The following is an 18,658-nucleotide window of genomic DNA, read 5'->3' on the forward strand; positions in this document are numbered from 1 at the left end:
TAATCTAATAAGTAGGTCTCATAAGGAAAAAGATATGAGTGAAACTTTTTACCCTAGTTAAGACACACCTAACTCAAAAGCAAGTTTCATTTTGCAAGGGTAGAACACACTAGAGGGACTTCTCTTGTCTGACAATATATTACACAAGTCAGAAAGATACTGAGCGTTAACTGAAAGATGCTAACTGCTCATTGATAGAGTTTGCTCACTGGTTTTAAAAAGTATTTTAGTAAGTGATTGTATTTAGCTCAGACTCTATTTTGAACAACTTACCTCAGTGAGCCCCTTGATCTTTAGATATCCACAGAGAAAGGAATTTTCCATGTCAACGTGCTACAGAAAAGAATAAAATAGGTTATTCAAAATTTGCTTTATTTGCCCTTATCAAAACAATTAGAGCCATGTAGAGTTTAGATGGACATGGAAATTAGCACAAGTTTATTTATGCAGAAATATTGAAAACATGAAACACTCATGAAAAGTTGCTGAAGAGACAGTTGCAGAGGACAAATTTGAAATCAAGCAAAATGCAAGACTCTGGGAAGTAATTTAGAGAATGGTCAGAATAACATCCTACATGAAGCACCCTTCAATGGTCAAGATGTGCAATTTTGTTTCTCCTGTCTCGCAGATGCTGAATTATACTAAGGGACACTTCCACATTTATGTCCTTGGTTTGTTTGTACCAGAGAAATAAGAAGTTACAAGATAAAAAATGCCACTTGGCCAATCCAGTCTTCAAAAAGGCTTGCACAGCTAATGACCAAATAATAGTGATACTAGTTACTGTTATATACTGTTTCACTATATCTTCATCTCTCCCTGGAAGGAAATTTCAAAGTCTCATCTGTGTGTAAAAATGCTTCCCCTGTTCTGTTCTAAATCTCAGAATTAATCTTGTAATTAGTCTAACCTGACCCAACCTCAAATTTTAAAAACCATGATATATGTCCAGTAATGAGCCTTCAATTCAAAATGACTCAAGTTTTAATATTTCTTAGCATACTTCTTACATTTGGCAACAACCTGACATATCGGCGTTGCAATCTCTCAGAGGCCTCACTATTCAAGATTCTCTGTTCATGAGACATCCATCACTGTAACTAGCTTCTACTGAAATCTTAGCAGTTCATGTGCAGCCACTTCAAGTTTCCTCATCATCCTTCACCTTTGCGATAAACTTCAATACTCAAACAACTTTCACAATTAAATTGAACAAAACTGCCAATTGTATTTTTGCATATTATTTCCCAGCTTAAATAAATGTAGTACAAACATTTCACAGTGCTATCCTTTTGATTAAGTAAAGAGTTCATTTCACAACGTTACCAAGAGTCATATTCCAAAATGTCATGGTCAGAAACAGAATATAGTACCACCCAAACAATAACTGAACAGAATGAGTTTCAACAAAGGATTGACTCCAGTTCCATCACTATGGAACTGCTTTATCAGAAAGTCATATCTCTGCCGGAATTACTTTTTCTTGAACTCAATTTTAACCAAAATCATCCTATGTTACAGTTGATCAAGTTGAATTACAGAATAATATGCCTTCCTGTAAACATGTTAATGTGGGCTATTTTCACTGTTAAAATGAAGGATTAAAAACTGTCAAAAGTTGAAAAGCAGTTGGCTAGAACCAAAGTATAAAGCCGTCAATCAGCTGAGCAAATTGCAGTCAGCACAAAACTGGAAAATTACAAAGTAAAGGGTACAATTTTTGGCAAACATAAGCTTATTTGCACATTTATTTAATCAAGTGCATTTCTAAAATGGACATTTTAGCTCCATCACATTGATTGATACATGCTGAACTGTTATGCTTGCTGGTGTAGTAGCACATACCAGAAACTCACTAGAATTCAAATGAGTATATTTATTAAAATTGGCTTTGATCTTTTTTTAACAAAAAGGCAGTCCAACTTGATGTTTGCCAATGAACACATTTGGAATGAAGTAGTTAAGAACAGTAGACATTGCAAAATCAAATCTTTATCTGCATTTTATGAAATTGAATTTTTAGGTACAGAATCATATCAGGTTGCTACATATATCCAACAAGCAAATGAGCCTGGCACTCTTACACAGACTGGTTAACAAACACTACATGGTTGGTTCTATTGCCATTAGAAGTGGTCTGCAGTCCTCACTTTCTCCTGGTCAGCTAAATCACCAAGTTCTACAAATTATTGCTTTGAAAGGAGCACTTATTTATGGAGGACAATTAGAACTGGAAAATAATTGCAGCCTTATGATCTCCATTTCATAGAAAAGAAGGGGCTCAGGATCTGAAAGTACACAACAGCAGGACTGGTGGTTAGGATTTCCAAACCCTTAAAAGCAATTTCAATAGCCTATGAAAATTATTCACCACAACAGAACTTTTGGCAAGTAGGTATACAATGCAGTAAATGAATCTGCAGTAGATCTGCAAACTACTACAGCAAATCTTCTGCAAATAGCATTTAATTTCATGGGTTCAAATAATTTCCTTGAAAAGAAAGTTGAATGAGAGAGTTGCTGCAAATGGCAGAAGAGATGAAAAGGTAATAAAAAGGAAGAGTGACATATACAAATGTTTATAAAATGATACAGGTTCCTTTTAAATTGAGAAACCCAAGAAAAAGGTTAATGCCTCAAAACCAAAAGTTAAAATAGAAGACAAATAATATGGGTTAGGGGACAAGAATTATTATCTTAATAGGGTGTAACTTGCAAGAGATGATTTTGACATTACTAGTGTTATCTTCTATACTGTCAAAACACAAGAGAAATGTATCCAAAAGTGTGCTCCCCTGCATGCATATAACTCCAAATCCCAGCTGTTGGCTTTGTTAAGCAAAATTACTTGAGGAGAATAAAATAAAATAAAAATTACGGTCACCTCCTTCACACATCAACGATTTGTCATGTGCCAAACATAGTTCACCAACAGGTCAGTATGGAGACACTACAAATTCTCAACTATTTAATGTTGCTTGAAAAAGTAGGTGACACAGAACAACTGGTCAAAATACCCAAAACCTCAGCTCCAATATTTATAGAAACAAGAGTTTTCTGGGTAGTGGACTGATTTTTAAAAATACATTGTCGAAGACAAATCACTCAGCTCTATTTGGATCATACTTATTCACAGATAAGACCATTTGAATTAAGAGCTTTAGAAAGAGTTGTTTTAACAATGTTGCCTCATTGATCCCTCATTAAGGAGATAGTAAAATAATGGTAATGTCACTGGTCTAAGCCCAGTCTGAAGTTGTGGGGATATTGGTTCAAATTCAACCATGATAACAGGTGAAATTTAAAGCCAATTAATAAAATCTGGAATTGAAAGCTAGTCTCAAGAATGGTTACTCTGAAACTACGATGTGGTAAAAGAAATTCATTGCGAAGACTTTTTTGTGCTTTCGTAAACTACGGTCTCAAATGAGAAAGAACGGTTCAGTATTTAAAAAAATTACTGTATGTTATGAAAAGCAAGCAGTGACATTCATGGCAAGTATTGTTTAAACAGTAGTTAAAACAAGCAGTAATTAAAGGGCAGGTTGCAACAGAACTGGAGCAGTGGGGGGGGGGGGGGGGGGTACAGATGGAGTTCTGGTTGACAAGTAGTTGACTGGTCTACAGACTAGTGTCCAGTTATTGATGACAAAGCCCTTTTGCTTGCTAAAAAAATGTGATTATTTTGCAAGTAACTGAACACCTTGGGGACAACATACAGAGATATGAACAGTTCTCCACCAGCTCAGCAGCTGTCTCTCGCTTTGCTGCAGTAAGAAACAACTTTAAACCTGAAGAAATCCAGTTTACTTTTCCTTCAGCAGTTGCAGGACTTGTAACTTCTTCAATTGAAGTCAGAATCCTTTCATAAGTGAAACCAGCTTCACTGTGCCTTTTGCAAACCAGGAGAAGGAAAACAAGCAATAAACCTTCAGATCAGCGAGAACCAGCTTGATAAATCTTCTCGATAAAGAGAACTGAACTGCTTTATTTGTTCTTCCCCATCCATAAGTTATTTTTCTGTCTATATCTAAGAGAGAGAAGGGGAGTTTATAAAGGGATTAACTTTAACTTGTAGTATTATATACCTGTGGTTTACAACTATTTAATTGTAGCTAATGGCTAATTACTATTAAATAAACAGAGACCTGCACGGGAATTCCTGAAAGCCTGGTACTCAACCCAGAAATCTTAAACATGCAGACACTGACCCCTTATACCAACCACTAAAACAGAACCAGCAATTAAACTGCAAATGATACCATCAGCCACAGCAGACCCCGACACTCAAATAGCAAGCAGGACAGGACACCAACACTTCACTGGATGTGCATCATGTTACCTAGAATGGCGACAAAACATCTGTGAACAAACTTACCAGCTCAGCAAGTCAACCACCTCACATCACCTTGCTATACATTTTGTTCCTGTGTTCCTTAAAATGAGCCTTCACAGCCCTTCTTTCTCAGTGAAAAACCTGCACCCCACCTCTGTCCAAGGCCCCAAAGGATCCTTCCACATCAACAGACTTTTACCTGTACTTCCACACATCATCGACTGTATCTGTTGCACTCAATGTGGTCTCCTCTACACTGGGGAGACAGGACACCAACTTGTGGATCGTTTCAGAGAACATTTCTGGGACACCCGCACGGGCCAAACCCATCACCCTGTGGCCGAACACTTCAACTCCCCCTCCCATTCCACCTGGCCCTCCTCCATTGCCAAACCCTTACCATCCGATGCCTGGAGGACAAACGCCTCATCTTCAGTCTTGGGACCAATGTGGATTTCACTAGTTTCCTCATTTCTCCCTCCCCTCACCTATTCCCAGTCCCAACCTTCCAACTTGGCAGCACTCTCTTGAACTGTCCTACCTGTCCATCTTCCGTCCCCCCATCTGCTCCACTCTCCTCTCCCACCTACCTCCCTCTGCTTCATCTACCTGTCGCATTCCTCAGCTACCTTAACCCCAGTCCCAACCCCCTCCCATTCATCTCTCAGCGCCCTTGGACCACAAGCCTCATTCTTGACAAAGGACTTATGCCTGAAACATCCATTCTCCTACTCCTCGCATGCTGTCTGTCTGCAGTGTTTTTACAGCACCACACTCCGACTCTGATCTCCAGCATCTGCAATCCTCACTTTCTCCTAGCCCTTCTTTCTGAGCAACTTAAACACCACCCATGCTCACACATTATCTTGGTGATATTCAGTATAATTCTAAATACTGCTGCAAGCGATCCACTTTCTCCACTAAGTGCCAATGCATTCAGGTCTCAAACTCACTTCATCAGGACAGACGTACTGGCCCTCAAATAATTACTGTGGGTTTGGATGGAGTCAAAGAAGCAAACATTAACTCTTCTGATATCTTCTCTTCACAGGTGCTGCCTAATCTGATGGTTCCAGTATCAGCAGTATTTTACTTAAATAGTCAAATCTTTGCTGCTTTGTTCAGCACCAGTTATTTTGATCAAACATCCAAAAATGATTAAAGAAAAAGTTACATGTGTCCTCTGCTTACTATTTTAGATTAAATTAGATTCCATACAGTGTGGAAACAGGCCCTTTGGCCCAACAAGTCCACATCGACCCTCCGAAGAGTAACCCACCCAGACCCATTTCCCTCTGACTTATGTAGCTAACACTATGGGCAATTTAGAATGACCAATTCACCTGACCTGCACATCTTTGGACTGTGGGAGGAAACCAGAACACCGGAGGAAACCCACGCAGACACGGAGAGAATGTGCAAACTCCGCACAGACATTTGCCAGAGGCTGGAATTGAACCTGGGTTCCTGCTGCTGTGATGCAGCAGTGCTAATCACTGAGCCACCGTACTGCCCTCTCCTGCCAGTAAAACTTTTTTTCCCCTATTTAACTGTCAAAACCATTCATGATTTTGCACCCTTCTAGCAAATCCCCTCGAGACTTACACTGCTTCTCAGCTTATTACCACCTTCCCCACAAATCTGAAGGGCCTAGCACTGGCACTAGGCCAGTACAGGTCATTCTGCTGTAATGCGCGTTTCGTTAATGTGAATTCACTGTAAGGCAACTGACAAATTGAGGACACTAATTCTAAAGCACGAAATTTTAAAACGTGTTGGCTGTCACACGATTATATCGCTAACACTAAACATTGCTTCCAAAGCTTCATTTTTCAATAATGTGGGGTTGCATAAGAACACAACCACCATGTTATAGAAGAACTACCTGTAAATCTCTTCTGGTCCCACTTCAAAACCATGACAACCTTCCCACATTGTAGCCTGTAGAAATGAATGTAAATTTCAGCTGAGTCCTAACTAGGGGCTTATAAGCCAAAGGTCCCGTACTTATTTTTAGCATTCTCCATGGATCCCACCACCTTCAGTGATTTATGCACACAGAAATCAGGTCTCAGTTGCATCTCCATTTCAGCTTTTGCTTATTGGCTCAGCGCATGGAAAGAGCCAACAAGCAAAGAGAATAAGCAGTGCAAGAAGTACGATGAAAATAAATGGGCAAGCAACATGAAAACTAAGCAAAGATTTTGTAATGTATTGCAACAGACTGCAAAGGAGAATGTTAAGCTGTTGTATACAGCTACAATTGTGTGATTGCCAATAAGGAAATAAAAGTCTTTCCCAATTAATTGGTGTTCCAGATTATTGACTCAAGTTTCTTCACCACAGACATCTGATTGCGTGGCTTTTAGGTTTTTCATTTATACCTAAGTTGGAGTGTAACATTTCTAGTTGGGGTTTTAAAGTGACGGGCATGCAGATGTTGAAATGATTTTGCAATATCCATCCTTTCAAAGGACCACTGGTCAGTAGATATTTGAAAGCCAAGGCAAGATGCATACTCCTTGCAAGGTAGTAGTGACACAGTGAGATCAGAGGAAATATGGATTGCATAACCTTGCAATCGTAATACATAGCAGTAGGATAGAGCAAGATAAATAAATGCTTGGTCAAGATAGATGTTCAAATTTCTACTCTTATTACCAACCACAAGCCTTGCAAGAATACAAGGAAAAGGAAATCCAGCAGATTGTTTGAAAGGACTATAAAAAACAAAGAAAATACGGAGGTACAAAAAGGAAGTATACAAAAACTTATTTGCAACATTGAAGTTAACAAAAAAAAAATTGAGGTCTGTGACACGGTGGATAAAGTAGTGCTCGTGGATGTTTTCTAAACGTACTTCCTGGAGCCATTGGACAAGGTTCAGTGCAAGGAATTCTCAGCAAAAATGAAAGCATTCAGAAGTATAAGTAACCTTAAGACATGGGTTGGAGGGGAAGAAATGAAGAGCAGGGGACAATAAAGACAATCAACTGACTGCAGATATTCCCCAGCTTTAAATGCATGGACTGAACTATTGCAGATAGAATTCAATGTGGAGAAATTCAAAATATATGAGTGACAGACTAAGGTCTGTGGAAGAACAGATAAATTTAGGTATCTTCAAGTACAGCACAGATTCAACAAAAAGTTGAATTATGAGTACTGTTTGAATAAACTTGGTTTGTACACTCAAAGTTAGCAAGTTGCAGGGGATTTACTTAAGGTAGTCAATAAGGTACAAGCAGAGAAACACTCCTAGAGTCCAAAGGAGGGGGCCCCATCTTCAAATTGGAATGAGATAATTCAAAAGTGAAATCAGGAAGGAGTTTTTCCCCCACAGAAAAATAAATTCAACTGAAAGATTGACTAGATTAATTGAAATACAGAGGAAAAATGTTGATACTTTAGATAAAAGGTACCAAATATATGCATCATCAGCAAGTAATTACAACTGAAGTGTAGATTGGTCATTATCAGACTTAATGATGGAACAGATTCAAGAGACTGAATTACCTACTCACATTCCAAATCAGCAGCAAACACAGAGCTACAAGCTACAGAATAAAAATACAAGTAATAGATCAATTCCAAACAAATTCAAAAGGTTTACAACAAAGTACAGCAGTACGGTGGCTCAGCACCAGCCTCACAGCACCAAGGACCCAGGCTTGATTCCACCTTTGCGCAAATGTCTGCATAAGTTCTCTTTGGGTGCTGCAGTTTCCTCCCACAGTCCAGATGTTAGGTTGGTCTGGCAATGCTAAATTGTCCATTGTGTCCTGGGATGTGTAGGTTACATGAGTTAGCCATGGGAAATACAGGGTTACAAGATTAGGGGGGGGGGGGGGGGGGGGGAAAAGAGGGGAGGATGGTTGGGTCTGAGTGGATGCTTTTCAGAAAAGGTTGGTGTGGACTCTGTCAAACAGCCTGCTTCCACACTAACTCAATGACAGCTAATAAGGGCTTTTGCCCGAAACGTCGATTTTGCCTGTCCTCGGATGCTGCCTGAATTGCTGTGCTCTTCCAGCACCACTGATCCAGACAGCTAATTAGGCCTGACTGACAAAGACACAAACCTACAAAGCAAAATACCTACAGAGTGTGATTCAGAATAAACCTGAAGAAAAAAAATAAAAATGAGAGAAACAAATTGCTAAGCTCCTATATTATAGAGTTGAAATGAGGGTTAGTACTGGAAATATGAATCAGTCTGTTGCTCTACAGATGCTGTCTAATCATCGGAGTGCCTCCAACATTTGCCACTTTTTGTTTCTGACAACATCGAAGACAGACGTGCATAATGCGGTAACTTTCCAAAATGAATCGTTGTCTAGGACCTCAACCGATGGGCTCGGAGCAAGAGTGGGCTTGACGATCGAAATTGTCCTCCCTCGTTCTGATCTTTCTTCCATATGCTGAGACGGTTATCAGCCGGGTGCTGGCACTCGTAGTATTTACAGGAAACAAAAGTGAAAGATTGGAAGCCGAATGTCAACAGCGAGGCTCGACATGACACTGATCCACCCCCCCTTGAGGAGTGAGCAGAGGTTTTACAGTCTGATGCACATTCAGAACGTTACCTGCAGCACCACCTCCACGTCATACGAGTTGCCTTTACTCTTCTGGTGGCCCCTGAACTTGGAGCCGCTGTACAGGAGCGTGGTGGCGACCCCAGGCTGCTGAGTGTTGATGGGGGGCGGCGGGATCAGCGAGGCCGACTCAGTGCGGACCGGCATCGCGCGATGTCAGGCCGGCCCAGCGCCCGAGAAGGGAGAGGGAAGGGGGTGAGGGGTGGGGAAGTCAGCCTAAATAAATATCGCAGACTACCTCGGCCACCACAACCGCCGCTTCTCCTTCTCAAACCCTGACAACACGAGATGGCCGCAAACCTCTGACTGACGGCGGCGCAGGAGCCAGCAACGCCTCTTCTCATTGGCTCCTTTCTGCCGTCATTGCCGACCTTGTACAATGGCGCTTTCTCATTGGTGGAGACCAGGCATAAGGTCAAAGTCGGATGACGGTAAACGTTCAGCTGTTGCGCATGTGTGTCCCCTGCGGCATTCTGGGAGCTGTAGTCCTTTCACTGTCAATCTTGCTCCCCATAATATCAACTCCCACTGAACAATGAGACAACTGGCAGTATCTCTGCCCCGCTGCAGGAAACACCTGCAGAGTTTATTTGGTTTGGCAAAGTTTGTCTTTGAGAATAACCTCTCTCCCACAGAGGGCGACTTCACACTAAACACCTTCTTAGCATCTATATTTTGCGTGTGAGTTCTGAAGAAGGGTCGCTGGTCCTCAAACGTGAACTTTGCTTTCTCTCCACTGTTGAGTTTTTCCAGCAATTTCTGATTTTGTTCCTCATTTCCAGTATCCACAGTTCTTTGCTATTTTAATATACCACATCCATATTGCTTTCAGATCAACTTTTATTTATCTATGGTCTGTGTAACATAAGATGTCAAGTGTTTCATAGCTCCAGCATGATAGAAAAAAATGTTGAACTTGGAGAATGTGATAATTGAAAGGTGACCAAAAACATGGTCAATGGTAGGATGTGGACTGTTAGAAACGAAAATCGCTTCTCAATAATCGCTCTAGACAAATTCAGGAAAACAAAGTTTTATTAGCAAGTCTGCAGAGTTGGGCACTCTTCTGAGAAAAGCGCGCCAGGCTAACAAAGTTTTCGATTAAATACAGTTCAAGCTCCTCCCTTCTATAGCTCTAAAGAGTCACAAGGTTCACATTCTGAACATTCATTATTTTTCCATTCTGGACCCTTATCACAAAGTCTGCAGTATATGTCTCCCTGGTTGTTTTTCTAGCCTGCAGTCTTATCAGTCAAGGACTTATTCTTCTCTGTCAGAGTTAGTGGTCTTATCAATCAAGGACTTGTTTTTCTACTCTGTCTCGTCCTTTATTATAGAGAAGCATGTTTTACCCTACCCCCACGGCTCTATTCCCCTTAGACTCTGAGGTCATGCACATCTTAACTATTTGTACCGAAATCGTCTCTCACAATTCCACCCTTTCTGTTTTTAAGATGTGCATGACAAAGACAAGCGTCCTCCCATCAGGGGCCCGGGAAATCCTTGGTCTTTCGCAGCAACAGCACCTTAAGTTCCTGCGTTCCATATTGGGGTACCGCCACTGCCTGGAGTTGGGAAATATTTTTCTGGATTAAAGATTGAACACAGGGGATCAGGCAGGGTAAGATGAGTAGAAGCATTACGCCTCCCCCAGCCACCAGTAACGCCGTGCGCCACCAACTACCACCTAGGAGACCATCCCACCATCCGATGCCACCAAGAGGGCACCAGGATTGAACCGGCACATGGGCCAGTTTCCGAATTTTATCGGAAATCTTCAAAACCGCTTTACCATTATCGTCAATTTTCAGACAGCAGTTAGTCAGGTTAAACTTCCCGCACACGCCCCCTTCCGAGGCCAACAGATAATCCAAGGCAAGCCGGTTTTGGTATATAGCAGCCCTCATCTGATCCTGCTGCATAGCCAGCAACTCCAGGGCCAGGGCGGTCTGATTAGTAATGACCTCTACGACTGCTTGGAGCCTGATAATTCGGTTTAACATATAGATAGGAGTACGGTATCCCCATGATCCGTCCTGTGCCCACGTAGCAGGCCCGTAGTATTCAATAATACGGGCCGGTGGCCACTCATTCCCCCAATCACCGACTTGGATATCCCTTGGCGACCTACGCAGGGAGTCAAAGAGTTTAACTCCCAAATCATCGCCTTCCTCCCGGGGTAATAGGAAGAATTCAGGTCTTATTAGACCCAGGAAGCATACTCCAGCCCATCCCATGGGCAGTTTGGAATAAGCCTGATTACCGCATATCCAAAATAGGCCATCTGGAGCAGGCCCTCCCTGCCTCACAACGTCATCCCACAACTCCTTTACCCCAGGGACGCCCTCATAAGGACCAGGACCACTGCAATTCCAGTATTCGGATTGTTGGCCCCGTGGCAGAGTCTGGACAGGATTATTCCAGCATTGATTCCCCTGACAACCACCGCTCCACACTCTTTTCATGCCATCGGAAGGGTCAGCACTTAGCTCGTAAGAGGACGAATCAGAACGTAACCGAATGCAATTTTGATGATCTCAGTTTGCAATGTACCAAGCAATATTCTCAGGCCACCATACTTGTGTGGTGGCATTCAATACACTCTGACAGGGACTAATTCCTACCTCCACGGTCCCCTTGCCTTCAACACATAACTGGCCCTCAGGGCTATTTGTCAGTCTCCACCCCTGGCTTTTCCTTTCGTTGACATGTGTCCAATTGTATTGAAGCAATTCCCATATGTCTAAGCTTTGCCCAGTCCACGGCCATTGTTCTGACATATGTGGCCCCCCACAAACCCAGCAATTGCTAACATTTAAAACAGTGGCAATCCTAGAGGTGAGATCAATAAACAGGTTTTGTGTTACATCAGGGAGCTCAATCTCCTCTTCTACCTCTTTGTATATAGATGGCACTTTAGAGACAACGACCGTTCTCTGACGGTCGTGCTCTTTCTCTAACTCCCGTTCAGTGTTCTGAACTCTGGTCTCCTTGACTCTGTCAACCTGCTCTCTGAGCAACACGGAGGGTAGGCCCCACTGCCCATCTTTGTTAACACACACCCAGCGGTCATTTTTAGGGCACCCACGGACTTTGCCACCGTACCCTTTATTATACACTTGATAATAGGGTTTTCCATCCTCCCAACATTCTTGCCGTGCATTCACATCGTAACACCGATCGTTCACATGGGAGTGAGACACAAATGATCCCGAGTAGATCTGACTCCCAAGTCTCACCGTAGTCCGACATTTGTCACATCTCCCCTCGCCCTCCCCCACATACAGGAGTAAACCGATCAATATCCCCACCAATACAGTCCAGGTAGAGTTCATTGTCGCTGTCTTTTCAGCTTTACCACCAATGGCTTGTCCCCTGGCCCGCATGTCCAAGTGCTCTCTCCTTCTGGCGGAACGGGCCCCTTTATCCTCGATGCGTGGGCCCACCCTTTTTCTTTCGTCCGAACAGCGGCTTCAGTTGTTAACAGGACCAGGAACGGTCCTTCCCACTGCGGCTGGAGCTTTTCAGCCCTCCAGGTCTTTACAAGTACTCAATCTCCGGGCTCCACCTTATGTAAGAGGAAGTTAAGCGGCAGAGTTTGAGCCAGGAGACCCTTCCTCCGGAGTTCTGCAAAAGAACGGGATAAGGCCAGTAAATAGTCTCTGACAAATACATCTCCCCCTTGTAGAGTGGGACACCCATCAACCTTACTCCAATATGGTAATCCGAACATCATCTCATAGGGGGAGACCCCGATATCCCGGCGAGGTGCTTTACGTATCCTCAATAGGGCAATGGGAAGGCACTTTGGCCATGGTAATTTAGTTTCTAACATCAGCTTAGTCAATTGGGTCTTGAGTGTGCCATTCATTCTCTCCACTCGACCCGAGCTCTGGGGATGCCAGGGTGCATGGAATTTCCATTGGATACCCAGGGCAGTACAGATCAAATGGTGTAGCCTAGAAACAAAATGTGTCCCGCAGTCTGAATCTATAGATTCCATCATGCCATATCTCGGGATTATGTTCTCTAACAATAGACGGGCCACGGTTGGTGCATCGGCTTTGGCGGTTGGGAAAGCCTCTACCCAGTGAATGAAATGGTCTACTATTACTAGCAGATACTTCCATCTCTGTACTGGGGGTAAGTCTGTAAAGTCAATTTGGATCCTCTGGAATGGCCTAATTGCGAGGGGCTGACCACCAGCTGGCATAGAACGCATGGCTTTCTTGTTAATTCGCTGGCAAGTGGGGCATCCGACTATTTCTTGTTGGGCTAACGTGTATATCCCCCTACATACATAGTCTCTCAGGATCGTGTCACACATGGCTTGCACCCCCCAGTGGGTCTGATGGTGTAATCGGTGCAGAATACTCCAGGTGATCTGTTTGTTCAGTACTTGTCTCCCATCAGGAACCGTCCACTTCCCGTTAGTTTCTAGCCGGGCACCCAATTGATCCATTTTATCAATCTCCCCCTGGGTGAAGACGGGTTGTTTAGCGAGCCCTTCCCTCAACGGTAATAATGTTAATAATTGGACGGATTTTTCGACCGCTGCCCGCTTGGCTTCCTCATCTGCCAGCCGGTTTCCCACCGCTTCCGGTGTCGACCCCTTCTGGTGACCGGGTACATGGACTACTGCGAGTTCTATAGGCAACGCCAGGGCTTCCAACGTTAGGCTGATCATTTGTTCGTGAGCTAATTCTTTTCCCCGGGAAGTTATCAATCCTCGCTCTTTCCAGATTTTCCCGAAAGTATGAACGATTCCGTATACATACTTTGAGTCAGTATATATGGTCCCCACTTTCCCCTGCTCTTGCCACGACTCTCCCCTTTCCTATTCCTGCCACGGCTCCCCCTTTTCCCTCCTTCCAGCTGTCACTTGTTGCACCGTCTGCATCATTATCTTTGTCGCCTTCTTTTGCTTCTCATCGTCCCTTCTCACAAACACCTTTTGCGCCTCCCGTAGTAGTTCACTCAGAGGTTTACTATCCCAATCATCCATTTTCTCTAACTTCTTTCGTATGTCTGGCCAGGCTTTTGATACAAACTCTACCCGTATGAGTTGCTGTCCCACTTCCGTCTCAGGGTCCACCCCAGCGAACTGCTGCAAGTTCTTCCTAATCCTGTCTAGGAAGTCTGTAGGGGTTTCTTCCTAGGTTGATTCCCAAAGGCCTTGGTAAAATTGTGCCCCTTCGGGGCTGCCTGCCTTATTCCTTTTATCCAATATTCCCGCATATCCCTCATGTTGCGTCTTCCTTCTTCCGTTTGCTTATCCCACTCGGGGTCGGTGAGGGGAAATTTCTGCTCCCCTCCTGCTCCTCCCTCTCTCCCCCAGACCAACAGCGCAGCTTGTCGTATCATCTGTCGCTCCTGGCTAGAGAACAATGTTCCCATGATGGAATACATCTCATCCCACGTATAAGTATTTGGCCCCAGGAACTGATCTAATTGTTCAGCCAGGCCCATGGGGTCCTCCAGTAGGCCCTTCATCTCCCTCTTGTAATTCCGTACTTCAGTACTCGTTAAGGGGACGTTCACATATCCGCGCCTTCCGCGCCTCCCATGGGCACTTCCCGGAGTGGATTCATTCTTGCAATCGGGACAGAGTTCCGTCTGTGACTCTTTTCAGCTTGAGATCTAGTCTGTACTCCTGAGGCACCTGGTGGTTCCTCCCCGCTTTCTTCCCCTTCCCCTGAATCGTCGCCACCCGAAGGACCATTTTGCGGGGCCGACGGGGTCACGTGGGGCGGCGGTAAGTGATCTAAAGGTTCCCATTCTTTCTGCCCTTTCGAGTCTTCATTGGTTACCTTCATTTTGCAAGATAGTGTGACTGGCAGCCAACAAAGGGCGTAATCACTTTCCCCCCGAGTAACATTAGGTTTCGAATTGACATATAAAATTAGAGCTTGCCGGACCCAGTCTTCATCAGTGCCGAATTTAGGCCACCACACTGAGTCTCCCTGAATAGGTGTTTGGGACCACGTTTGACAGTATCTCACCATCTTCTTTCTAGATTTTCCTTTTCTCCTACCCTGATCCCAATTATTTAACATTATTCCTAACGGACTATCGTCAGGTACCCCGGGGTATTTTTCATTGTCTACGCTCAAGCCTACCTTTCCCTTATTCGCCTTGGATCCCTTATTTCCCATTGCCGAGGACTTTGTAAAATCGGAGATTCCTGTATTATCCCATGATAATCTATCACTATTTAGCCAATTCCCGGACCTTCAGTCCCGTGATCGCCCAGGTCCCTTTGCAGGCACCCCCGGTCTTTGGATTCCTGTGTCCTACGTCTCTGTGAAACAGATCACAGGCACCCCGTAGGTCCACGTTCCTCCGCAAACACGGTCTCTGCAAAATCCCGCACAGACGAGCCCCGGTCTCTAGATTCCTGAGTCCCACGTCTCTGTAGAAAAATCTACAGGCACTCCGCAGGTCCCCAGTCCTCCGGAAAGACGGTTCCCGCAAGTCTGTTCTTACCTGGGTTCGGTGCACCGAAATTACTCGATCGTTAACCGTCCCCACTGCCTCGGCCACACCCCTCCTTTGTTTTCCTGAGCCTTCCAGATATCACTCGCTCAAGCCGCGCGGGGCGACAAGCAAGGAATCAGGGACTGCCGAACTCGGCAGGGTGCACCTTCTCCGATGTCCTTTCTCAGCCCCCCCTCGCGGCCGGAGTGTTGATCGGACGAGCCCCCAAGTTTGTTAGAAACGAAAATCGCTTCTCAATAATCGCTCTAGACAAATTCAGGAAAACAAAGTTTTATTAGCAAGTCTGCAGAGTTGGGCACTCTTCTGAGAAAAGCGCGCCAGGCTAACAAAGTTTTCGATTAAATACAGTTCAAGCTCCTCCCTTCTATAGCTCTAAAGAGTCACGAGGTTCACATTCTGAACATTCATTATTTTTCCATTCTGGACCCTTATCACAAAGTCTGCAGTATATGTCTCCCTAGTTGTTTTTCTAGCCTGCAGTCTTATCAGTCAAGGACTTATTCTTCTCTGTCAGAGTTAGTGGTCTTATCAATCAAGGACTTGTTTTTCTACTCTGTCTCGTCCTTTATTATAGAGAAGCATGTTTTACCCTACCCCACGGCTCTATTCCCCTTAGACTCTGAGGTCATGCACATCTTAACTATTTGTACCGAAATCGTCTCTCACATGGACAAACATCTTACATGAAGGAAGAGATCGAGCATTGAGTTTTTATGATATTGGCAGTTATGAGGATTGAAATCATTGACGGTATAATTAAAATCAGGAATGCTCAAGGGGTCAGAAATCGAGGGGTGTAACATTTCAGAGGGTTATGGATATAGAGGTAATTATAGAAACAGTGCAGACCAAGGTGGCATTTGAAAAAAAATGTTGAGAACTTTAAATTGAAGAATCTCTTGATAGAGATCTAAGTGGGGATTCAATAAGAAGTGTCAGGAGTTTCACCAGGCATACCTAAAAATGAGTGCTAATTTGCTGCAGCTACAATATAACACGACATACATGCAACAGACTGATTTAAATATCAACAGATCAGTTTAACACTGTTCAGTTCTGTCATGTGCATTCATGAATGGTGGTGAAGAGGAACATGCAGGGGTGGATACAGTTGTCATTCTCCATGTAGGTACCAATGACATAAACACAAAATTAAGAAAAAAATCTCAAGGGTCATAATCTTGGGAAATTACCTGAGCTATGTGCAAATTTGCACAGACTAAATCAAATTAGAGAGAAGAATTTGTGTTCAAAGTCTGGTGCTAGAGAAGTCAGTTCCAATTCATGGACCTTTGACCCCTGTACTGGGGCAAGTGGGGTCATTGGGATGATCTGTACCTGGACTTCACCTAGCCGTTGTTCTTGTGAGCTATATAAATAGAGGTGCAGAGGGAATTTAAAACTAAATAGTGGGGACATTGAATCATATTTGGGAAGGCATGTTAAGTCAAAAGAGACAAGGCAAAAGGGAAAGGTATGAGAATGAGAAATCATAAACAGACTGTGACATGAAGGGAAAGAGGTACAAATCTAAGAATAAATCAACAGATAAGATTAGAGGATACTAAAGTAATAGAAGGATAAAACCATAAGAACTAGGATCAAGAGTAGGCTGTTTGGCCCTTTGAGCCTGCTCAATAGGATCATGGCTGATCTGATGACAATCCTCAAATCTACTTTCCTGCCCATTCCTTGTAACTCTTGATTCCCCTACAGATCAAGAATCTATCCATATCTGCCTTAAATATACACAAGGACTCTGTCCCCACAGCTCTCTGTGGCAAGGAGTTCGAAAGATTCACAACGGTCAGAAAAGAAATTCCTCAAAATTTGCATATTGGCACCCCTTAATTCTGAGACTATGACCTTTTGTGCTAGATTCTACAATGAAGGGAGACAACCCCTCAGCATTTACCCTGTCAAGCCCCTTATGAATCTTATATGTTACAATAAGATCACCTCTCATTCTTTTAAATTCCAGTGAGTAGAGTTCAACGTTTGCTCATAAGGCAATCCCCCCATTATGGGGACCACCCAAGTGAACCTTCTATCAACTGCTACCAATGAAATAACACCCTCTCTTCAATAAGGAAATCAAAACTGCTCACAGTACTCCAGTTGGTCTCATAAACAGCTTCTACAGTTGGAGTTAGACTTCCCTCCTCTTATACTCCAACTCCCTTGAAATAAGGGCTAGCATTCCATTAGCCTTCCTGATTTAGGATAAAACTAAAGAATTTGTAACTGATCACATATAGCATTTAAAACAAAACTGATGAACTAACAATGCAAATATAATAATTAAGTATGATCTGGTAACCATTGCGGAGTTGTGGCTGCAGGATGATGTGGATTAGTACATGGTTATTGAGAGGAATAAGACATTTGGGATGGACAGAAAGCTGGGAAAAGGTGGAGGGATACCAGTGAGTTAAGGATGGTATTAGTACAATCAAGAGTGATGAGCTAAGTTCAGGAAACTAAAATGTGGAAACAGTTGGAGTACAGATGAGAAATAAAATAGGCACTTGTGCATATGTTGTACAAGTCCTCCCTGACAATGAACACTAAGGAGCAACCACAGACTATTTCTCAATCCTATTTTCAAATGTTTTAGTGGCTTGGTCCCTCAGTACTTCTGTAATTCTTTTATCCTCATAGCCGACTGGAAATTTAATGCTCCTCTGACCTTTTGAGTATCCTGATTTTAATCACATGACCAATGGTTGCCATGCCTTGAGTAACATCTTAAATGCTGTAGTTTCCAGTAAACATAAGTCTTGACCAGTTCCTTCATTTAAGGTGCTTCTTGACATCCTGCCTTTGATCAATATTTTGGTCATCTGTCCAACTATCACCTTCTCCAGTGTCAATATTTTGTTTTATATTTTTGTCTAGATCCGATACTGTGCAACAGGATCAGATGAAGCCATCCTTTCACATTGAAGGCACCCCCAGGCAGCAGCAATCACAATGTAATTGAATTTTACAACCTGTGTGAAGGAATGAGGAATGTGTCTGAGATTTGTTTTTTGAAACTTAAATAAGAATGATTTTAAAAACAGAACTGACTAAAGTGATAGGTAAACTTTGTTATGGGATATGTCAATTGTGATGCGGTTATGGACACTTATGGGAATGTTTCGGAATACGCAGAAGAGACACATTCCTATGAGCAAGAAAGATTTCAAGGACAGGCCATTCCATTCATGGTTCATTAGAAATGTTA

The 18,658-nt window shown here is 43.2% G+C and overlaps 1 protein-coding gene across 2 annotated transcripts in view; it reads right to left on the reverse strand.

Moving 5' to 3' along the window:
• gid4 (GID complex subunit 4 homolog) overlaps nucleotides 1-9,244 on the reverse strand; it is a 54,446-nt gene extending 45,202 nt beyond the window's left edge. Inside the window, exons 1-2 of one of the 2 annotated variants that reach the window (XR_015760572.1) lie at nucleotides 8,923-9,244; nucleotides 274-333 (exon numbers count right to left, since the gene is read on the reverse strand). Coding sequence is in view for 1 of the 2 variants with exons in the window: in XM_043711619.2 (XP_043567554.1) it covers nucleotides 274-333; nucleotides 8,923-9,078 (216 nt within the window). In the remaining variant the exon portion in view is untranslated. The remainder of the gene's footprint in view (nucleotides 1-273; nucleotides 334-8,922) is intronic. The other variant, XM_043711619.2, reaches the window with a different exon arrangement.
• Nucleotides 9,245-18,658: the final 9,414 nt, after the last annotated feature.

Source organism: Chiloscyllium plagiosum, unplaced genomic scaffold (assembly GCF_037043375.1).
Source record: "Chiloscyllium plagiosum isolate Xiang-an unplaced genomic scaffold, Cpla_swu_hap1 HiC_scaffold_20, whole genome shotgun sequence".
Lineage (NCBI taxonomy): Eukaryota > Metazoa > Chordata > Chondrichthyes > Orectolobiformes > Hemiscylliidae > Chiloscyllium > Chiloscyllium plagiosum.